This window comes from Lycorma delicatula, chromosome 10, assembly GCF_047948215.1.
Source record: "Lycorma delicatula isolate Av1 chromosome 10, ASM4794821v1, whole genome shotgun sequence".
Taxonomy (NCBI): domain Eukaryota; kingdom Metazoa; phylum Arthropoda; class Insecta; order Hemiptera; family Fulgoridae; genus Lycorma; species Lycorma delicatula.
The window spans coordinates 66,593,149-66,618,652 of record NC_134464.1 but is presented as its reverse complement, the minus strand read 5'-3'; the positions used below and the strand labels follow the sequence as shown (position 1 = coordinate 66,618,652).

At 30.6% G+C, this 25,504-nt stretch overlaps 1 protein-coding gene across 3 annotated transcripts in view; it reads right to left on the bottom strand.

The window, feature by feature from the left end:
• Positions 1 to 2,582: 2,582 nt before the first annotated feature.
• Positions 2,583 to 25,504, bottom strand: part of LOC142331397 (uncharacterized) — a 324,283-nt gene continuing 301,361 nt past the window's right edge. For all 3 annotated transcript variants that reach the window (XM_075377279.1, XM_075377280.1, XM_075377281.1), the window contains 8 exons: positions 23,982 to 24,740; positions 20,770 to 20,956; positions 16,723 to 16,868; positions 14,634 to 14,773; positions 10,494 to 10,679; positions 6,446 to 6,550; positions 5,398 to 5,604; positions 2,583 to 3,401 (listed from right to left, as the gene is read on the bottom strand). In XM_075377279.1, the coding sequence (XP_075233394.1) occupies positions 3,228 to 3,401; positions 5,398 to 5,604; positions 6,446 to 6,550; positions 10,494 to 10,679; positions 14,634 to 14,773; positions 16,723 to 16,868; positions 20,770 to 20,956; positions 23,982 to 24,740 (1,904 nt within the window). In that variant the 3' untranslated portion in view covers positions 2,583 to 3,227. The remainder of the gene's footprint in view (positions 3,402 to 5,397; positions 5,605 to 6,445; positions 6,551 to 10,493; positions 10,680 to 14,633; positions 14,774 to 16,722; positions 16,869 to 20,769; positions 20,957 to 23,981; positions 24,741 to 25,504) is intronic.

The following is a 25,504-nucleotide window of genomic DNA, read 5'->3' as shown; positions in this document are numbered from 1 at the left end:
AGTGTGAAGTGAGTGTTTTTGTTCTTGATTATTTGTTCTTGTTTAATTTTATCTTATTTTTGGTGTCTTCTGGTATAAGGCCTATTTCCTTCAGATCCTCTCTTATTTTTCTGATCCATCTGCATTCTGCCTTTGTGTTTTTTGAGTTAAGATCGTACTGTACTAGCTGTTGCAGAACGTCTTGAATTTTCCATCCTCATGATACCTCCAAAGAACCCCTATCTCCCCTTATGCACAGTATCAGTGATGAGTTCTAACTCTTTGTACATGACTTTGCTGGGCACAATCCACTTCCTGTCTTTCAGGAACTTTTAATTGATGCAGGTTCTTCTAGTTCTTCTTTCAATTTTCTGAAGTCTGTCTGTCTTTGATTGTTCGTTCAGGTGGAAGAGTGTTTCTCCTGCGTAAGTGGCTTCTGATTTTACAACTGTGTTGTAGCATTTTATTTATGCATTTATCAATATACATTTTTTATTCTAATTGTACCAGATTAATATTTAGGCTTTAATAGTTTGTTTCTTTTTATTTCGATTGAGGTTTTTTTTTTGTTTGGCTTGTTTGTTATTTCTCCGAGGTATTTAAATTGGTTACTATTTTGATTTTATTAGTGTTTATGTTTACTTCTTTAAATCGTTTTGGTTTTTGGGGCATAATTTCAGTCGGTCTTTTAGAGCTAGCTTTACTAAAAACTTTTAAGTTTATTCATTAAAATCAACATTTATTTAGATTTTTGTAAAAATCTTAAAACATCTTCACATTCAAGTAATGCTGGTTGTAAAATCATTCGATTTTTAAAAGTAATTAATTCATGAACATGTTTCTGAAAAGAAAAAATTGTAGATCAAAAGCTTTTTTTTACAATTAATATGATTCACATCTGCATTAAAGGGGAAGTTAATCAACAGTAATACTCAAGGTAAAAAACAAACTTCAACTTGCAAATAAAACAAATTTAATAAAAAATTTACAAAATAGTTTTTTTTATAATAAAACATTACTAAAATGAAAAATGATTAAAAATACAATATTAACTTCAATGTACAAACAAACAATTTTTTTTAAACTTTATGTGTAGGTTAATGTTAAAAAAATTATCATTTTTAATATCTATTTTCTTCTGTGAATGTATAATACCACACACTTAGGTCTAAAAAAATAACTTTTTTTTTTCTGTACAATTGTAAAATAAACTAAATTTGATTATTTTTTATTCAATATAGTAAATGTTACATTATTATAGTTTCAATGTACCTCTAAATTTTAAACTATCTTTTAATATTATTTAATTAATTTATTACAATAATATTAATATAACTAATTGACATAAAAAAAGCTGTCTTTGGTCATATATTTGTTAATAACAATTTTATTTTTATAAATTATTAATTTAATATATTTACTATATACACGTACAATTAATTATATACATACACACATGCATAGTATAATAAAAGTATTATATACATTTTCTTGAAGTAACAAAAATTGATAAATCTTTGTTCCAACATGAATGTCATATAAATTAATTATGCACAATAATTTATTATTTTATTACAGGTATTTTATTCTGTTTTAAATAATTATTAGTATCTGTCATATAAATTAAATAAAAAAAGGAATTGTTTTAAAACTGTTTTAATTAAGCTCTAGATAAATGTAATCCAAGGTATAAAAAATAGTGTGATAATTACAGAAATTATAAAAATTTGGATAACTAACACTGACAAATAATATCTACTTTCAGCATTAAGTAGTTACTGCATTGAATTATTGTTCATGAGGTATCATGGTCAGAACAGCAGTTATTTATGTGAGCAAATACAATATGCATTGTTCTTCAATTATTGAATACTGAATAAATATGTAAACAAAATACACCAAAGTTCATATTGAATTTAGACACTAGGTTTCCAGGTAAAAATTTGAGAAAGTAAATATCAAAGATTAAAAAATGTGAAGCGAAAAAAATAAATAAACCAAATTACTAATTTGGTTTATTTATTGTATTTATTTCTAACTGCAGTTGGAATATGAGTACTTACAAATGTCATAAAGTAAATAACAATGCTTAATTTTCTAAATTTTCAATTTACAATCCTTTCCTATCATTAAGTAAGGTGAAACAGAATTTTTGTGTCATCAGTATAATAATAATTTTTTACAACTCGCTTACAGTTTTTTATCAGTTGAGAAAAGTCTTTTTGAACTAATTAAGACTTATAATTTTTTACTAATATAAACAATTTTATTTACTAATATAAATAATTTTTTATTTTCTTAATTCTACTTTAATTTTGAAAGACTGCTTAATATACAGTGTCTGGGCTAAAAGTATCCAAAATTAATTAATACTGGGCACACGTACTTCGACATACTTGAGAACTTTGGTGTTCCTTAGATTCCTGCCAGTCTTCAGTTTCCAACAACATGGTAATGGTGCTCCACTACACTTTCATTGAAATGTTACCATGTTCTTGAACAACACTTTTCCCAGATGTTGGATTGGACGAGGAGGTCCAACTGCACAGCCACCCAGATCTCCAGATATTACACCTTTTACTTTTTAGCTTGGGGATTTATTAAAAGTTGTGTGTACTGAAGAAACATTTGAGATTTGGATGATTTAAAACAGAGAATTTTGAAGCTTTTGTCTAATAATGCCACAGATGTTTCTAAACACCTGGCAAGAGTTCTAACGCCAGACAATACTTTATAATTGTCTTCTAGGCATCTATTGAACTACAAAAAGATGCACACATTTAACTTGACTGACCTAGTTAAAACTTTGTGAGTTGCAGCTGTGTTTATTAAAAAAAATCTTTATTAAATTATATTAACTGGTTCCCTTAATAAAGTGTTGGATATCTTTAGGCCACACACTCTGTATATTATTAAAAAAAATGCCAAAACAAGTATTTAATAGTGAAGATTCATATCATATGAATATTTGAACATCATAAGATCATATGCAAATCTACCACTGCTATATGAAGTTACATAGCTTGACATAAATTGAGAATATTATTTGCTACAACAAACCACTTTTAATAGTGATTAAACTTGTCCCAGTATATTTAACTGAAAAATCATAATAGTTTCAAATTTATACTCCAGTCCTAAAACAACATACAAAGTTTATCAAGTAATTTTTACAGTCGATAAAATTCTGAGTAAAAAAAATTACACAATTACCATGTAGTTTTATTATCTATACATATCGAACTTAACTAAACAATACATAAAGTATTTTCATGGATATTTGCAGTTACACCAAGTTGAGCTTCTTGTAGTATTCTTAATCGAGGTCCTAATGGTATGCCCAATTTATGAAGTCTTTCCTCGCTTAAATATGGTAGTTCAACTAAACCTATTCTTTCATTTTCAAATGTACTAGCATATTTCTGAAAAATAAAAAAATAAGATAATTGTCTTTCAAAATCTGGTAAAAGAAACTTTTACACTAAAACAACATGAGTTGATAACATTAAAACAAAATTTGAGACCAAAAAATAAATATTATAGCAAACACTAGCAAACATCATTTTGAAATGAAACAATTATGGCATAGAAGTACATTTTATTTTCCTCAAAAACTTTCATTTATCTTTCCATGAAGTAACCATTTATTTACAGCTACACATTTCTCCTAACAATGAATCAGTTTTCTCATTTTATCAATTAAGAATGCTGGTGGTGTTTCTTTGATCCATGACTTTACTACAGTTCATCATCTATAATGAAATGAATACCCGTAATTTCCTTCTTTAATTGCAGAAGAAAAAATGAAAATCAGAGGGCACCAAAACTCCCTCTGGAGGGTGTAGAATAGGTTCAAGTACAAGACCCTCAGCAAGAGAAAGGGATGTGTGAGGCTGAGTGAGCACTATCATGTTGCAGAATTATCAGCTCTATGAATTGTTAAACATACAGCACCTACTTCATAAAATGTTTTAATATCTTCTGTATTGCACAGAATTTACAGTCAACTCAGTTTCTATGTAGTTCACGTTTACATTCACAACCATGTATGTTCACAAGTTGAAATTCCAGAATACTGACCGAGTTGTAATGATGGATCCAAGTTTTGTTCCTGTCCCAATATTGAAAAGGAAGTAAATGAATACCCGTAATTTCCTTCTTTAATTGCAGAAGAAAAAATGAAAATCAGAGGGCACCAAAACTCCCTCTGGAGGGTGTAGAATAGGTTCAAGTACAAGACCCTCAGCAAGAGAAAGGGATGTGTGAGGCTGAGTGAGCACTATCATGTTGCAGAATTATCAGCTCTATGAATTGTTAAACATACAGCACCTACTTCATAAAATGTTTTAATATCTTCTGTATTGCACAGAATTTACAGTCAACTCAGTTTCTATGTAGTTCACGTTTACATTCACAACCATGTATGTTCACAAGTTGAAATTCCAGAATACTGACCGAGTTGTAATGATGGATCCAAGTTTTGTTCCTGTCCCAATATTGAAAAGGAAGTAATTTCCCTCATCATGATAACTTTCAGAAGGTTTTCATAACATTCTTTTTATTGTTTTTTTTCTGTGAGTTTGCATGGCACCCACTGCAAACAGATTTTACGACAGCCCAGTTGTGCAATAATGTGTCCTACTTGTTCTTTTGATATGTCTTTCTAGATGAAGGCGCATTGTGTGATATGATTTAAATTTTGAAGAATGAAATGGATTCAAATTTATTAATGAAAAAATTAGAGAAAGTACCAAGTAGAAAAAATGAAAAAAAAAATAAAGAAATTATAAATAAAGTAAGAAATCAGTCAAAAGACAAACTAGTTGACTAATCAGTTCAAACAACAGATATTTTTTATTGTTTACTTAGATTGCTCCTCATGACAAAGTTGTCTCTTTTGACTGAATTTTTAACAATCATTGTTAAAAGAACTGAAATACATAACATAACTTAATTTTTCTTATGGTAGGAATCTGACAACATTTATGGTTTAGTTGAATATTTCTACACACCAGAGGGGCAAGGGCTTACAAAATTTGAGCCTATTCTTGGCGAGTCCCTTTAGCATATGGAGAAAAAATGTTTTGTTGTAACGACTATTTTTTGATCTTAACTATATAAAATCATACATTAGAAATAGGTTACCATAAATACACACTGACTCCTGAGGAACTGTGAAAAGGACGGATGTCCATTCCTTGAAGGGAGCTTATATTATACACAGCTTGTATGTTGTAAGGGAGCTTGTATGTTTATGCAGATGTATGCACGTAAACACGTACAAATGTAAATGTATGTTTATTTTTTATACTGAAATGTATATTTTTTTACAATTTTAAATACTTATTATGATAAAATGTTTAGCAGATTTGTAGTCATTAGATCTATTATAAAGTTAAATTTAAAATAAAAGCTTACCTCATATCCAAGCTTTTTTAGAAATAACCTCATAAGTGGAGGTTCATCACCAAAAAACTTTGTCAGTCTCTTAACTCTATCTGGCGTTGAGTTTGATTGTTCAATGCTTAGTTTATTAAGGGCTCTTGGTAAAGACTGTGATCGTGATGCAACCATGTTTGTTTGTGCTCTCAATGCTGCCAATTCACCCCTAATCACTTCCATTTCCTATAAAAAATAAACAATAATTTATAATAAACATAATATTGTAACAAATAGAGAAGATTCCAGAAGAAGAAAGACAGAGTAAATAGAGAATGAAAAATCTAGAAGCAACACAGAAATTCTTTTCAGAAAGAATTAATAGAGAAATGTAGAAGGTATAGACAATAAAAATCATTTTAACTCATCTGAACAATTTGAACTCATTTGAAATTATTTGAACAAACAAATGGGTAGGTTGGCTATTTTTATTACAAAGAGTGCATTATGAGTGTTCAGTTTTGGGATATTGTTATTTGTGGATAAGTACAAGAAGCTGATTAGTGAGTTCATTGTTATAATAATAAAAAACAATAAAATAACACTTTGTTGGTTTGTTTGGACATTTTCTGGTCTTACTTTTTTATAAAAGAGTAAGCCAATTTCCATTCATAAACATTAAAAGTAAATAATTCTCGCATAAAATAGATTGTTGATTTTGTGTAAGATAACAAATTTTACAGTTATAATTTCTTGTCAATTTTGTATTAATTTGTATTACCTATCGTAAGGTCCACAGTAAAATCGGATTGTATTTTGCTCTTTATAATTGACTTATTTTGTACATGGTAAGTTTTTTAAGAGTAAATAAATTATGTTTATAAGAATTTTTATGTGTGCTACCTCTACATCATTGTCGAACTGTGAACATGCAACAATTTCTTAAATATGACCTCTATATTTATATATTTAATAATCTTAAATCATTCTTTTTTCTACCCTTCTATTTATAAAAAGAAAATAAATTAAAATGTTTTATAACAGTTTGATAGAATAATTAATTATAGTTATAAACAAAAAATAATACCTGTATCATAAGATGTTGTGTTCTCATCTCGGATGATAAATGAGCTACACTTCGGGCTAGAGTCACAACGTGAGATTCCAATCTCTGGAACCTTTTGTTGATACTCTGTAAAAAATAATAAACAGGTTAGAAATTATTCTAATTTTTCTCATAAAATCAAAGTTAATACAGACTTAATCTAAAATATATTAAAAAATTATAATGAATTACTAACACAATATAAGTATTACAACAAGCATTATCATTGCCAAAGATAAACAAATATTTTCTAATAATAAAGGCCGGTTATCAATAAAAAGAGATTAAAAATAAATAAAATAATAGATCAAATTTAGGATGAACAGTAGCTTCAAGTGGTTTGTTTATTAGATTGGTAACCTCTGTTCTTCTTTGCTTTCTTACAACAATAAATAACAATTGTTGGAGTAATAAATAATCCTAATGAAATTCCCTCTTAACAGTATGAAGAGATTTTTGGCTTATAGTATTGAATGAATGTACTGTAAGGTAACATTATAACAAGCAACGTATTATTATTTATGATAAAAGAGAAGTGTGAATCCGAATTCAGCAGTATGACCTCAAGATAGTTCTTTACCAGTACAAGAGACAGAGATAAATTTTTCATATATAGTGACAATATATGTAATTTTTATTAATCTCAATGAAATATGAATTTCTGAAGTCAGTGTCAAGACAAAACAATTCGTGTAATGGTATCAATTGAGTACTCTGAAAAAAAATTCAAACAAACTTTGTCATCTTAATCCTAAAGGGAAGACACCCTCCATGGTGGTTGTGATCACCACACCACCTCCTCTGTATCTAGCCCTGAGGGGCTTTACCAAAGTTTATCTTCAATACTTCACAGACATATTTCAGTCTCAATGCCGCAGTCAGGATGCCACCAATGTGAATGCCACGAATGACATTTCCATTGCTGCACTACCACTAACGTAATTAAACTGCGTATCAATGGTCTTAAGCAAAACCATACCGATTGAGCTGAACTAGTCCTAGACCTACCGGAAAACAGTAAAAAGGTGAGTTCCACATGCAAAACCGAATGAAAATCAACAAGAATATAAGCCAAAAGAACATAAACACTAAGAAAAGCACAAAACTTGAAGAACACTAAAACTAACCTAAACAAAACAAAATGAAAAACAAAAGCTCTAACAATCACTAAAACTAACCAAAACAAAATGAGAAACTCAGAACATTAAACAAAGTTAAACACAAAAATTAAAATATCAACTATTGAAAATCTTACAACAAAACATAAACACGAAATAAATAGACAAGTTAACCTAAAAATTAACACCAAAACAAAAGTAAAAACATAAACACAAACTAATAATAAACACAAAAATAACCAGCAATTAAATAGTCTTGAAAAACACTGCAAATGCTAAAGTTAACATAAAACCTAATAAACGTACTAAACCTTAACATAAACCTGAACATAAAAACATTAATTTAAACAACCACTACTATATTTCTATTTGATGACATAGAATGTCCTGTGCATGCTTGTACACGGGCATTCATCCAACCTACAGTCGTGCCCATGTGGTTTCCCATCACAAGAACAGTTATGATACACAGGCATCTCACCTTTTTTCTTAGTCAAGCAGTCGTTGGCATGGTGACCCTCCTTTCCACAGAATGAACAAAATTCTTCCTGTTTACACATTTTGTCATGTGTCCCAAACCAAAGCAACTGAACACCAACTCACCGGATGTAAAGTCAACAAAGACACGACCCCTTCTCAATGAAAATCCTTTTCAACTCCTCATCACATTCAATAATCTAGTGGACTTCACCACTGTCCCATCTACCTACACGAAATATTACCTTAAAAAGGTTATTAAATTCACTGACTGTATATTTCATGTTCTGGACATGAACAGCCTCTACACAACCTGCCTCACTCAGTTCTTGAGGAACATCATATATAATTATGCGATGCCGCAATGACTTAGCTGCAACTGATTTAATGCTATACTGACTTACCACTGCATTCTGTGTAATATTATTCTGTCTCAATTGTCATTCACCATGATTCTCACACTCTTACAATTTTCTTTAAGACTTACAATTCTTAATGCCTGCTTCCTGGGATCTAATTTCTTAATGACTTCACTTTTGAATGCTTCAGGAGTAACATCAGCTGGCTTGTCAATCAATAAAACTGTAGGCCTCAACACTGAAGGAATCCACTTAATCTCTTCCAAACTTTTAAAAACTAACTTTAAAAACTTAACTTCAAATTTATAACTATCAGTAAGTGCAAGAATTGCAGTTTACACAGACAAGACTGTATATAGTCAGCACTCTTCTCTCTTACGTTCCTTGAATTACCTACAAATTCTTCAACCTCAACACACGTATTATTAAACATGTCAACTAGTTCAGTAACTACTTCACTCGAAACTATGTTAGTTACAGTGAAAGTGGAAGCCTCTGGCCTTTTTAGCCTGCAGGGGCAGTAAGGCTTGTCTCTCCGAGCCCACAGAAGAACCAAATATTTCTTCAATAATCCTAGCATCAGAGTCTGAACCATATTCCTCCTCCGCTGTCACCAAAGTTGTTGCCTTGGCCATCCAGCCACTTCTACTCTTCCAGCAACCTTCCTTGATCGTTGCTGTCGACCTGAAACACCAACCACACTGACAGCCTCAACAGACATGTACTACTACCTTCTGCAGTCATGGTCTCTATAACCCACCGCAAATGAGCTTTCTGAGCTTCTTGTGACGCCTTCTATTTGGCATTTCAACCTCCTCCTCTTTGGCCTAACGAGCCTCTTTATCCTTGACTTCCTGGGCCGATTTTTCCTTGACCTCCTTCTCTTTCCGCCGATGCTTCTTCTCCAGGCATTTAGCCCGTCTATTTGCTTCTCCCACCTCTTCTTCAGCTACCTCTCTATTCCTCTTAGACATCAGATGATAAACAATATCCTATATTTACCATTTTTAACTATTTAAAAAATTTTTCAAAACAAGACAATATAACAAAATGAAGACAAAAATGCAAAGAAAGAAATAATTTCTTAATAAATAACACCCCAGGAGGGAGACCTAAGTCAACCACCCACCTGAATAGTCAAAGGCTAACTAGATGTCCAAAGCCTTAATAATTTACAAAAACTAAAAACAAACATTAAAACAAACACTAAACAAACAAACACAATAGAAAAATCCAAAATTATATCCTGTACTACAATTATAGCCTGTAAAGGAGCTCTTCAAAACTCGTCAGCATCACGTGTCACTCACAAACTCGGCCAGCACCAAAGATCATGGTTACCGATGTCTAGGGAGAAAAATACAACCTTAATGAAGTAAAGTAAAGAAAACGCTTGAAAACAATGAACCATTCAAGATGTTATATGCTTTAATCAAGAATTGCTCTCATTTATGATAATGATGATATTGTCCACAACACTGCTGCTTGCATCTGAAGATTCAGTAATTTTAATGGGAATTTTTTTATCACCCTTATTAATGCACTGCATGAAGTTCATAACTTCCTTTACCTCTAGATGGTTAGATTCTAAACAGTTTACGGTGTGAAACATGGCTGAGCTGAAAACAGTAAATTAGAAAAATTCTAATAAGTAATCCATTTTTTTCTATTGGTGAGTTTTTGATACAAACTTTAAAAATTCATTTGCTGAAAGTCTATTGTTCAAAGTTAAATAAAATTGAAAAAAGACTACGTTAACTAAGTACTGTATCTTGAAGATGTCTATGATTAAATTTATGGTATGATAAATCATTAGAGACACATTTTTAGAATAAATAGTTATAGAATAGTGATTAGTTCCTTTACTGCTCAGAACTACACATTACTTGATGACTGTTTCATTTTAAGCAGTAAAAGTATTGAAGAACTGTAATAAAGGAAAAAAGTTGATTTTTATCACCGACTTGTACAAAAAAATCTGGAAAAATGATCAGACCTAAGGTATAATAGTTTGAAAGTCTAGTTGGATTCTACAATGATGAAACGTAGATTAACTTAATAATTTTAATTACATACCTTAACATCTTTAACTTTCTTCCTATCATCATGTCTCCGTTTGTCACTATGTCGAATAGGTCTTGAACTTACAGAACTCGGTAATGAAGAAAGACTTCCATATAATCTACGTTTGTGTATTCTAGGATCAGAAGCTTGGTATTTTCCTCCTGGTGTTTGTTTCTTAACACCGAGCAGTTTTAATACCTGTAAAATATAATATAATAAAATAGATATAAGTTACATAACTCTTTAACACAAAACATGATTTAAAAATGAAACTGAAGATATTAATAATTGAATAGAAAATACTGAAATTATTTTAAATTTTGAGGTTTAAATTCTTTAAAAGAGGCGAGTTGAGAAAAGCAAAACATTATAATGTAAGAAACACAAATATAAAGGTTGTAGAGTAATTTAGATTAAAACAGTTTGGTCATCTATAAAGAATAGAGAAAGATGAAAGAATTTAAAACCAGAATGAACGGAAGAGGTATAAAAATGACAAGTCAAACAAAATAGAGTTGAGAAGGGCAAAAGCCAAATGGGAAGGAAAAACAGTGTTATTGATCCAACTTCTAATTAAAAATTTATGTAAGGTAATAAAATTTATTTAAGTACATATTTAACATTCTTCTGTATTTTTTTTGTTTTACATAATTTAAAAAAATTGAAATAATTAACTATTTTTTTTTACTAGTTGCAGATCAAGAATTATTACTTTACACAGTTCAAAATTGGGTAAAATCTAGCAAGAATGATTTACAGGTGCAACATTTTTTCACTATATATTGTTGGTGAATGGCTTCGACGGTACATGGCACTTTAAAACCTTGTGAAAAGGGCTATGTGAGGATTTTGGAGTGATGGCCCTGAAAAGAGCCATTTATGTGTTTTGCGAGCTAGTCCTGAGAAGGGTTGTTGGGTCCAGAAGCTGGTCTCCAGCGATGATGGCTCGGTTGTAGCCGGACTGTAACCTGGCCTGAGTTGCGGCTCGTCTGTTGGAATCAGACCTAGCTTCTCCTCAGTGGCAGTTGGTTCCCTACCAAGTACTGGAAGTAATGCAAGGGGCCTAAAAGATGAGATGGGATCCTTGCCATCTCCTTTGTACAACAATTTTACAACCTCTTTTCTCCAACACAACGGGAAGTACCCTGCAAACAAAAATCTGTTAGAAATATGTGTGACGGACTACACACACAGCTCAAAAAAGAACAACAGTTCACAGGGAGCAAACAAGAAGCTCAATCGCTGTGTCATCAAAGCTAGTGGCCTTGCCCCTACCCAACTCACAGATTGCCTGACGCACTTCAGCCTTGGTAATCTCAGAGGAAACTGCTTCCCAGAGAAATAGAGCAACTTCATGTGATATGTTGTATCTCCATCTTCATTGACGTCAGGCAGCAAGTCATTTAACAAGAGTCTTTATAAAATCTCAGTTTTATCTGAAATTAGTCCTTGCCAGGTCAAGAGAGTGGACAGAAAAAAAACCTTTTTCTGCTTATGTCCCAAAACCCTATATACTACTCCCAGCGGGTCCTTGTTCCTCTGCTCGTTCGCAAAGGAATGCCAAGAATCCTCTTTGCAGTGCATACTTTATGAAAATAATGGGTCCTACTCTTATACCCTTATACTCTTCAAAAAGCACCACTCACCATTCAGGATCACCCTCGAGTGATGATCAGCTCGAGAATAGGATACGCTCTTTTCGTAAATGGCTGACATTCATGAGCTTGCCCCATGGCAAGCCTCTCTCGACCAGAACTTCAGGGGATGGAAGGATGGAACTCCCAGTGGCAACAATAAAAGCCACCATCAACTTCTCTGCTAGGTTCTCTAAATCCAGGATCTCCAAACTTCGACCTGAAACTCGGAGCCTAACCGACAGAAAATCAACAAACGTTTTCCAATGCACATGCCTGTACAGAAATTGACCCTGCTGAACAGGAACATTACATCAGTAGCAGTCACTCAAGACATATATAGTAGATCCCCAGACATAACATATGGATGCGGTAGCAACATCCAGTCCTTGTGCTACGGCAACCTCACCTAATTCAATTTGAACTATATAAGCACCCTGTACATTCAACTGTCCGAAGGGCTGTTTGACGTTTTTGAAGTGTGGCCTGAAAAGGGCCGTTTGTGTGCTTTGTGAGGTAGCCCTGAGAAGGGTCTGGAAGCTGACAATGATGATTCAGCTGTAGCCAGGGAGTTGCGGCTCGTCCATTGGAATCGGACGGAGTTTCCCCTCAGTGACATCTCAATTCCCCCTGAGGGGAGAAGATCCGTCCTTGTAGTGTGTCTAGTCGCTATACCACCCCCTCCATTCCTTGCCAGTTGTGGCTTTAACGGAAGAAGTGTCAGATCTTGTTGAATGATATTCTACAGGCTCTATTTCATATCAAAATATAGTTTATATGTAAAACTTTTGATCAAAAGTGTAAACCTGGCAGTTATTACAAAACCAGATGATGGAAACAGTTCGGCAAAATTAATTATTTTGCCAAAATATTTTTCATATTTACTATCAAATAAATATTTCACTAAAATAAATGTTTTAGTTGTTGGCCTATCAGAATTCAAATTTATTGTGATAAATAATGGCAATTTATTACAAGTTTTTAATTTTAAATTTAGAGGTTCTAAAATGAAATTAAAAAAAAATCAAAAAATGCTAATTGTTGAAAATCGTAGCTAACATATATAATTCTACTGTAGTTTTTGTTTTGTTACTGGAGAATAATATAAACCTTTAAGTCAAATAACTGATTCACTCCAGTACGAGGTTCATTCGGAAAGTTTCTGGCCTGACACAGAAATGGCGTAAGTACAACCAAATGATTATGATATTTGTCATATCATAATATATTTGAACAGATATCATAATGTTTAGATGTTGGGCCTTGAAATTTCAGATAATTAAGTTTGGTTGCTTATGTGTGGTGATCGAGCAAAGCAACCAAGTTTTTACATTTTCTGAAAAATGCATAAATTGAAGTTTGGGCTATAAGAAAATAATTTGTTTTAAAATGTGTAACCCCAGTAGACATACTAAAAAGTTAGATTCCCCTTTCCCCTTCTAACAATTTTTTCCCTTTACTTTTGTGAAAAAAGTGAGCTGCTGAATTTAAACATGGTCATATATCCACTCAAAAGGTCAACACTCAGGAAGCCCAAAAACTGCTATGACCAACAAAATCATCATAAAAATCCAGTGTTGTATTAAATGATCGCTGACTGAGGGTATCCAAGCTTGCTGACAATGCAAATATCTCAATAGACCTTAGATAGAATGCTAGATTTTACAAAATGTTTTGGGCAATAAAAAGCTTTCTGCTCGATAACTGCCATGTTTGTTTACAATTGATTACTTCCTGTTCCCAGACCTGAAGAAATGTCTTGCTGGATGAAGATTCACTTCAAATGATGAAGTCAGAGCTGAAACTACTGCTTATTTTGCTGAAATGGACAAACAGCATTACAGTGAGGGTTTAAAAAATTTGATATTTGTTGGTCTAAATGTACCGAAATAGCAAGGCAACTACATTAAAAAATAGATTTCAAAATTTGAACTTTCCCAACGGTCCTAATACTGAAACAAACTTCAGAATTGATATAAATATTTTTAATCTCATTTTCCCTTTTCTTGTTAAAAATTAATCTAGCATTATAGATCTTTTTTTTTTATTTATTGAATTATTATCAAAAAATAATTTTGTTTTTGATAGCTGGGGACAAATATAAAAATTATATATTCTTATTGCAGACAATACTACTCAATACCACACAACAAATTCTTTCAGTGTGGTAAACCTGATGAGAGTAAAAAATTCATATTTTAACATAATGTTAATTATAGATTTTTTAAATAGCAGAGCTTGAGAATCCACACATAAAACAGCACAAAATGATTATTTCCTATTTTAACAGTAGAAATTGTGAATTTCCTTGTGGGTTACTGAAATTTCAAAATTAATTTTTAATTATGAGTAGTTTTTATTTGTCTTTCACTGCTAAAATACAGAAATTGTTTTTTTATACTCATGTATAGCAGATGAATAAAGTAAGCATAAAAAAATTGATTGTAAAAATTTGTTGTTCATAATGAGTTAAGCGTAAGCACTGTCAGAGAGAGTAAGAATAATCAGTATTAATTACCTCAGAGTACATATTTTCAAGACCTTCTAACTGTTTTCGTATAGCTCTAGTATCAGCTGTATCAACTGTTGTACTCAATTCATCACTGGAATTGTTTTCATCTAACATGGAATCTAATTCAAGACTGCTGCACATTAAGGCTGAAAAAAAATTCATAGATATTAGCATTCAAAAACTGACTGAACATTAAATTTTTATATTAATTTCCTAACAGAATTTAAAACATTTATTTTATTACTTTTGTACACAACATATTAAATACAACATAAAGACTAAAATTATTATCAAAAGTGTACAACTTTCAATTAGAAAAGCATTCAGCTAATCACCCACCACAATAAATAATGGTAATATAAACATTCACATTTGTTTAATCTGAAAACAACATAACAAAACAAATCATTTACAATGCTACTTTTCTAATATAATTCAATTTTTCTAATACAAATGTGAAAGTTTGTGGGTCTGTCTGCAACATAATCAAACGAGAACCAACTGAACAATTTCTTTCAAATTTTCAGGATACATGAGTATCCCAGGGAAGGTTTTACGCCATAGATTGAGACCCCCCCCCCCCTTAAGGGTTAAGATATTAAAGATATTCATTAAAAAAAAAAAATTAATCCTTTTACTGGAACAATGCCTTGATGTGAACATCAAGAAAGAGATTTTCCTTTGTGAAAAGGAAGATCTCAAAAAGAGAAAAAAGTGGTAAAGTTTTTCAAGGAGAAGTAGAAAACAGACTGAATTAAATGATGATTTGATTTAATTTGACTTGACTAATCTGATTGCTGATGGATTAATAATTGATGAGGATTGAATGGTGGGATTGACTGATGATAAATGATAAATAGATTGTTTCATCATCTGTCAGTCCGTCATCATGATGGACTGACAGACATATTGATTGAATATGTCAATATTGACATATTGATTGAAATGATATTGACTGATTGATTAATGTTGATGGATTGACTGATTGATGATGATGACAGATTATTTATTATTGATTCATGATGTTAACAGTATGGAGATGATATATTGATAGATGTTGATGATGGATTAATTGATGACAATAAGATGATGATTATGGATAATTGATGATGATTGATTTTTAATGACTGATTGTTATGTGATTGATTAATTGATGATGCACAGATTGATAATGATTATGATGATTGATAACTGATTAACAATTTATTGATGACTGATTGAAGGATTATTGATAACTAATGATTTACTGATTGAAGGCAGAATTATGGTTGCATAATTGATGACCGATCATTGATTAATGGATAATGATGAACTGAATGATGATGATGATAGACTGTTTGATGACTGATTGTTATTTGATTGATTGAGAAGTGATTTATGATAGATAATGTTGATAATAGATTAATAACAATATTAACTGCAAACTGATGACTGATTGATTGATGATGACGATGATGGATTAATTGATGATTGTGATTGACTGATTTATACATACAAGACACATGTGTATATGTACAAATTCACATGTGTTTATGTATCATTTATCAACAATAAATTATCCATCATCATCAATTCTTTATCAGTATCATTTTCATCATCATCAGTTAATTAACAATCACCATCTACAATCAATCAATCGAATACATTATCTTCAGTAAAAACATAAGTACAGTGCAGATGGGGGTTGAGGCACAGCTCCTGACAGTTCACTCGGCTTTGTATGGCTCACACAGCTCCTGGCAGCTCACTCGGCTCCATCCATGCTATAAAAGCTGGCTCCACACTAGAATAAGTCAGTCTCTGCTCATCCTTCGAAGACACATTTGTACTTTTTACAAATGTATGATTAATAATATGATGTATAATATAATGTATGATTAATGATATGTATATAAATTATAATAAATATAATTAATATGATAACTGAAGTAAGGCTTTTTTACAAAAATAAATGAACCAGTGAATAATCAAATATTTAAAATAATTAAACCTAACCAAGGTATTTCACCAAGGCGTCAATTATTTCAACAACAGGAATGCTGGAATGCATCAGACTAGTCAAATGACAGATTATAAAAAAAGTTAATAAACTTACTTGGTGGTAATTTAGATGCAGGTGTTTCTCGTTTTGAATGGCCATGACGATGATGAGGTGTTTTATCTTTGGCAGGACGTCCACTCCATGTACCTCTTGGACCATTCCCTCTACCTTTAAAATCACCTTTTAAACTATAACCAAGCCTGTGAAAGAAAACAGAGGATAAACTGAAAAATACTTTTTCTACGAAAAAGATAAATATTTCAACAATATTTTTAAAAATATTAGTTTTTTCTTTAAAAATTCTTTACAAATCAACTCTGAAAAACATTTGTTTTTTCAGAAACAGCTAAACACCAAAAAGAGAACAAATGAGTACAGACAGACTCATTGATCTCTGCAGAAACCACAACCTAATCTTGAAATCCACAAATTTCAAGAAGATACCTCCACTCAAAACCAGAAAAAACCCTGAAGACAATAAAGGAGAATGGCAACTAGATCATGTCTTGATGAACAAACACTACCAATTAAAATTAAATTCATTCCCCAAAAGAAGCAACTAAACCAAGCTCCTAAAAAAAAAAAAATAATAAATCGACCCTGCCCAACTAATCAAGAATGAAAATTGCCAAAAAGCAACCAAAAAATAATAATAACAGAAGAATTGGTGCCAATAAAATCTTGTAAAAAGCATCAATGATGGAATAGAGAATTCGACAAAACAGTGAAGAGACTCCAAACATGGCTGTTACACCAATCCCAAAAATCAGAAACATCCTTCCAAAATCTTCTAAAACAAAGAAAAGAAACTACCCACCATAAAAACACACCAAATAAAAAAAAAAAAAAACAGTCGAGAGACTAACACAAAACCTTAAAAAAACTCCAAACTCCCCAAACTTACAAATGAAGTATGAAAACCATAATCTGGTCCATAACAATAAAGACAACATGGAAATCCTAGCTAAGTATTTCAACAAACTCCTAAATTCCAAAAAACTGACAGAACTCCTAAACTTCGACACCAGCACCTTAATAACACCACTGGAAAACATCAATCCTACCATATTCATATAATAAAAGAAGTCTACCAAGCATTGGGTGAGATGAAGTATTACAAAGTGGCGGGGGAAGATTAGACCTTTGTAAAAATCTGGAAACATACAGGAAGACAAGTAAAAATCACCCTTCATACACTGCTTGTCAGCATCTGGATCAAAGAACTACCAGAACACTGGACGATAGCTCTCCTCCACCCACTATACTAAAAAGCATACAAAACAGACCCTAACAATTACTCAGGTCTTCCTGATGCATCCAGAGTTGTTATTACATTGAGCTTGTCTTTGGCTACAATTTGAGCTACTGGTTGAGTGTGTTCCACCCACTAGTGTTCGACTGTTTGTTGATTAAAGTTTTTGCAATATCCACATCTTAATAGAACATTGACTTATTGTTTGCTTTTCTTTGCCAAGTTTGGTACTTGGGTTTGATTTGACGTGCACCCGCCTTATCAAGGGCCCTTCAAAACTTAATTGTTGTGATTCTGAAGAGTACATGGCTAAGGAGTGGCAACAACTGCTGGTTGTTAGTACCCGTTATTATTATATTATAATAATAAAACGCTATTACAAGTATTATGTAGACTGTATAAGTTTTGTTTGAAAGATCTTCCATACGTTATCTGGAAAATACATACAAGTTCCAAACTAAAAAAAGGATTCATTGAAATTGCTCCGTTTTATAAAGAATGAAGTACTAATGTACATTAAAAATTAAAAATATGTCACATGAAAAACTTCCTACTTTTATTGAAACTGGTTAAATACAAATTTGTTTAGTTATTCATTAAAATAGCTAATGTTCTAGTACAATGAGCTTTTTCTGATTGCTCAATAGCACAGCAATATATATATATTTTATAGAAATTAATTTTTTAAGATTCATACTATTCCTCTATACTGCTAAATTATAATTAAAATTCTATACTAACAGCCAATTGAGATAAAACATTTCTTACCATAATTTTATCATGATAGCACTTTTGTGGGACCCTGTTTCTTCAGTTATGATTGAATTCGTCTTATTAAATTGCTCATTAAAATAAAAATATTAAAAATAGTAATAGTTTTGAATGTTAAAAATTAACAATATGCTGCATCATTAAAATAAAACCGTGCATATAGTGTAATTTTTGTTGCAGTACTTATCTCAAATGTCTTATCTCAGTTGTCTGTACTAGATATTTGTAGAATTAAAAATTCTAATAATTTTAAGCTATAATAATTTAATTTTCTTGTAATTTTGAGCTATAATATATATATATATATATATATATATATACATACAGGATGATTCAGGAGGATAGGGCAATACTTTGACAACTCATTCTAGAGGCTAAAAACAAGAAAAAAGTTCATATAAAGATATATCTGAAAAATATCGGAAATGCCCGAAAACGCTTTGTTAGCGAGTTATACAGTGTGAAAGATTTCGCCCGAGTTTCAGTTCCTCCAGGTAAATTAAGGCTTTCTGAAATTCTGGGAAGGTCAATTAAGGGGCAAATTCAATTGTTTCTTATGGTTTTTGAGCTGGGAAATCGAAAAAAATAGGTCCCAAAACTGTATTTCTCTTTGTTTCTAAGATATCCCGTGTAAAACGCCAAAAATAGGGTCAAAAAACACATTTTTTACGTTTGATGTACAATAATGTTGTTAAATTGGCAATAAATCATATATTTATCCATGTATGATTTAGGTATAAAGGCATGTTAATGCATTACTATCAAACAATCTAACCAAAATATCCATGCTGTACTTTGTAATAAATTACATCAAAATAAATCACATCAAAACAGCATATTTTATGAAAAAACAGGAAAGAGAAAAACTGCGATAAATATTATCAATATCAAAATTGAAAGAAGGCTTTTTCAAGGAATCTAAAAACAGTTGAGATTGCTTATGTCTGCACTAATTTAAAAAGGTGAATATAATATTTAAAAACTGATGCTTTGCTTCAAAAAAATATTTATTTTTATCGAGCACTGTTTTAAATTTAGACCTGTTTTAAATTAATTATTTAATTTCTCAAAAAGTCTGATGGAAACTGGTCAAGTATGAACTATGATTTAATGACTTGCACCCAGGACTGTCACAAGAAAAAGCTTATGAATGTTTTGTTTATCACTATGAATATCGATATGGACTGGTTGAACAAACAAAAAGAATGTGATTTTACACAGGTTCTTTGTTCGATCACGTTACAGCTCATAAACGAAGACTAACATTTAACATCAATATACAAAGCAAGTAAGATTACAAATTTTTAAGGTAGAAATAGTGTTTTTAAAGGAAAATTTTGATTATTAACTCTCACTAAGTAATCTGTTAAACGTACTGCAATTTTTTGTCAATTTTAAGAAATACTATTTTTGTAATACACAGTAACTTAATTACATTTCTCTTCAATATGTTTTTTGTCATTTTTTTAATACCTATGTTCTTTAAATGGCATACTTTTTATAAAACAGTAAGGTAGTAAATTTTAGTTCCTTTTAGATAATTTTTGTAAATTCTGATACTTTTATTAGTAGATTTCTACTCATTGGATTTTTAACAGTGTCTGTATCTGTTTTATATTACGTTACATACTGAATCTGCTTTTTATTACATTGTACACATACAATGTAATAAACATAAATGTATATGTGTTCTGTTTTCAGAACACATGTTCTGAAAATCTTTTTAATTTTACGGAAATATATTTATTTTTGATATTTATTTTTTTTTTAATTTTTAAAAACTTCAGTAATGTTATTAGTTTCAATAATTTTTGGTCAGAGATTCAATAAATTATTCTGAAAAATCAAAAACAAAAAATTTTTAATTTAAAACGATAACTGATATTTTCTACTTGGGCTAACAATATCTTCAACCAATTACAATCTAACAAGTGATGCTAACAAGAGGGTAAAATATTTGCTTTTAATAACTTTTGAATGCAGGTTCATCTTATCATATGAAGTTCACAGAATGAAATTTTTATCATGATTAATAAAATAATAGTAAACCTTTTGCTTAAAAAATAATGAAAGCGTACCCTTTGTGTTTATAAGTTGGTCCTGTATCATCTGATGAACCGCCTGGTGATAACGGGGGCAGTGGTGGTGTAACTGATGATATACTTTCACTTAAGGTTGAATTGGCAACACTGTGATGTAATTTAGGATCAAGAATATGCCTTAATTCAGTTTCAACAATATCCACCCATTGTGAATCATTAGCACCTATATTTAATTTAAAAAAAAAATTAATAATATAATTAAACATTTTTAAACATAAAATTCTACTTTATCACATAATACAGAAGATTATGAATTAACTGTAACTGATTTATTGTGTAGAGTTTCATTTTCCATTCATATACTTCTCAGGTTATATTTGTTTATAACTGGGAAAATATAGCTATCAATCAAAAGATAATCCAATTCTATTTCTTGTTTATTAAGTTCCTTTTAATTAAAAAAATATGAAAATTTTGGATATAAATTTATATGCATATATGTTAGCATCTATTTACATTCCAGTGGAAAAAATATGAAATCTGACATCATACATTCTCTGTAAGTGAGGATTGATCTTTTCGTTTTTAATAAATTTATTTAGGTGTGAGAAGATTTTTAATGGGTTAGATTAATGAAAATGTTACTCATACACATTTCTAGCTCGCCCAGGCGTTTTTCACTCCTAAACATAAAAAAAGAAGAAAAAAATCAATTACTGGTAATAAATATTACTTGAAAATTTTGAAAAAACAACTTCATCTGAAAATTTTGAACATTACAACCAACTTTTTTTTTGTTAATATATAGACTTAACATTTTTGAAATCAGTTGTATCCAATTGTACATCTGGAAGAAAACATTTTCAATTCTTATCTCAGCGATAAAGAGGATTTTTATCTCCAGTGTTAAAAATAGTAGTTCTGTAAGTTTTTCTCCTCCAATATTAATAAGAAAACTTATTTTAAATATGTTTAAGGAATAAAGTTTAATGTTTTACTTATTTTAAATAAGTTTTTTCAATACTTATTTTTTATTTATTACTACCAGTGATAAATTACATACATTTCAAGTACAATTTAATACTTCCTATAGAGGTATTTTCTATAGAGGATTGAAAAATATAATATACATACAGAAACCTTTTTTTGCAATCTTTTCTAAATTATCAAGGTGGCTACAACCTACTACCACAGGGCTACAACCTACTCATGCATCACAGAAGTATAGTGATGTTACCCTTTTTTTAAAGTTATTTTTTGTAATATTTTGATACCTTGGGGTAAGGAACAGCTAAAATTAGGGTTTAATTTAAGTTTTTACTTCTTTCGGAGATCAATCTATGACATTTTCAATAGAATCTAAGTACAATATAAAAACAGAAGCACTAATTGTTATGATTGACTGTTTTGACTATTTCTCATGCCAACTAAGACATTTATTTATTAACTATGATCATTTAGATGGTATGATGCAAAGTTTCAGAGGAATAAGTTTAGTTGCTCCTTTTTGGTGACAGAGTAAAGCAAACAAATTTTTATATATTCTAAAAGCTGTTGTAAAGAGCATTTTTTAAAAGATTTCATTCTGATAGACAAACAAAAAGAGTTCAATTTTACTTTATGATTCTTCTCTTTCATTTCCTATAGTAAAAAAGACAATGCTATATTGAATATCAATAATTGAGGTTACATGAGCTTTTTGAGATTACAAACAGATTGATAAACTGTGTCCACTACATTTTACACAATGTTTTGGGAATGAAAAGCTTTTTTCTCAATGGGTGCCGTGTTTGTTAACAGTCAAACAAATATACATTTGGCTGAATGCTTCTTCAGGCTGTTTATACTTATTTAAATGTGATTCATTCAGTTTCATCAATGTTTTATAACAGTAGATGAAACATGAATTTTCCACTATACACCAGAGAGCAAACAACAGTCCAACCAAACATTGGATGGGAACAGGCAAACATACGCCAAAGAAAACAAAATTGATAACAGTAGATGAAACATGAATTTTCCACTATACACCAGAGAGCAAACAACAGTCCAACCAAACATTGGATGGGAACAGGCAAACATACGCCAAAGAAAACAAAATTGACTCCATCTGCAGGAAAATTCATGACTACAGTTTTTTGGGATTCTTATAGTGTTGAATTCATAGATTACATGGGAAAAGGTATGTCCATCAATAGTAATTATTACGTTTCACTACTAGACTGATTGAAGGGTGCACATACATCACTACTAGACGAATCTGCACATACATCTTGGGTTGTTGATGCAAAACCCCTTGACTTACACTTCAAAGTGCTTCCAAATGTGCCGTTTTTGGCAACCAGTGATTACTTCCTTGTCCCAAACTGGAAGAAATGGTTCATTGGAAAAAGAATCACTTCAAATAATAAGGTCAAAGCTAAGATGACTGCTTATTTGCGGAGTTGGACAAATCACATTATACTTTCGGTATTAAAAAGTTGGAATGTTTTTGATCTAAATATATGAAAATGCAAGGAGATTACATTGAAATATAAAAATTTCTGAAAATCTTATGTTTTCTTTATCAAGCCAAGAACTTTTGAATGGCTCTTGTAAATTAATATTATGACTTGTATAATTAGTGATTTCAACATGTTGATTAATAATAAATAATGAAATAGTCCACTTTGTAAATAAGTATCACTTCTAATTTAACTGTAATATATGGATCTGTTTACAGAATACAGTATATTATAATATGGAAATGTTAACATTCACACAACCTCTGCATGTATGAGATGTGAAAAATCTATAAATAAATAGATATTTTAAAAATTTGGTAAATATTAATGAATTATGTAATTTTCAGTTAATTTATAATTATGATTGTTAAATCTATCATTATTCACTTTTCTACATGTGTTGATAATCCAACTGCAATTTCAGTTCTTTACATATACTACTGTAATCACATCATTTCTATGATCTAAATTATGTACAATTAATGTCGTTTCTTTAACATCAATTGAGATCATTCAGAGTAATTTTATTTAAGCTCTACTAACTTTAAATTAAAATTACCGTTGAATAAAATTAGGTTGATAAGAAGGAAAAGCTGGCATGTTTTTGTGCATGCAATTAAAGAATACTGTAAGTATGAAAACTTTCCACACAAGATACCATATTCTATTCAATTACTACTGCTAAAATCTAGACAGATAAACTATGAACATATAAATAAGTGAAATAAGTAATATAATAACTACCTGGATGTGGAAGAGGTTCAGGACTTGTATCAATATTCCTTTCTGTTTTTGCTTTTCCACTACTGTAAACAGTACTACCTCTACCAGAATCAGACTGAGCACCTCCACCTCTTAATTTTTCATAATCAGAATTTGCACCTCCACCACCAACACTTTTTGTAAAGCCGTGATGATCATTATCTTCATCATCTAAATCGTCTTTTAACCGATGATTATCTTCAATCTCATTATTAACATTTAACATTTGTTCTTTATTACTTTCTTTCACGATATTACCAACACTGGCTGCCGTTGATATAGCATCCAGTCTTTCATTAGATTGAAAAATATTACGTCTATCACTAAATTCTGTTTTATTTATTAATCTATAATCACAAGATGTTCTTGTTTCTTCACGTGTATGTTGTGGTTGTTGTCTTAATGTGATATTCCTCGGTGTTTCGACAGGAGTTCGTGTAGTATATACACCAAGACTTTGTGTCTTGTCATCTTGGTTATTATTATTTATTCTATGAGCGTGGTTATTATTATCATTATGATTATAACTACCAAGTCTAGGTGTACCTGGTAGGTTATTGTTACTATTATGTGCGACATTCCCTCGCCCTGGTCCACCACCAGAAGCACCAGCAATTTCATCTAATCTTCCTGGTTCAGATCCTCTTCTATGAAGAACTTGTATTGAATCAGCTTCACTCATTCTTCTAGCATTTTCCATTTCTATTAAATTTTTCTTGTTACTAGGTATACCATATCCACCTACAAGAAAAAAAAAAAACAATCAAACAATTGAACAGCTTTTAATCAAACTTTTAATAAATACAAATATTATTATCTATAGGTTAAGAGAGCATGTAATCTATAAATCAATAAGAATATATGAATACAAACAGAATATTCATGGAAGTGGGCTAATATAAAGTTTCTAGTATTTGAGGTTAGGAATCTACCTTGGATGCTGTGCAAAGTCTGTAAATATGTTTGAAGTCTATCACTATGTTCATTTTAATTTTTTTATGGAGTGCTAAAATAAGTACTGAAATTACATCACTATAAAAATTCCTGAAATTTCATTTTAGTGATATTTTCTAAAATTCAACTGATACTGTTAAACTTTTAACCATTTAAGGACTTTTAAGCCTTTGAGGTTCCCCATGAAGATTTTTGGACCTCGTATCTAAAAAGAACATCAAATTTTATATTACAGTTGTCAACAAACCTTTAGAAACTCAATTTTCAAGGGTTCAGTAAAAATGTTGAAACCTTGTTTACAGTTTCAACAATGTTTAAAATTATAATAAACATATAAAATGATTAAATTACATTTATTGCAATGATTTCTTATTTGAGGTTGTGGATTTTTATGTTTTTTAGTTTATTCTTTTATTTTAACATTATTTATCCTTAAACTAATAAATACTTTAAACGTATTCTGTTTGTAATGTTGTTAATAACCTTAAAGATAGGAAAAAATGAAGTTGCTCCAGAATTAGACTGAAAAACTGATCAAAAGTTAATCATTT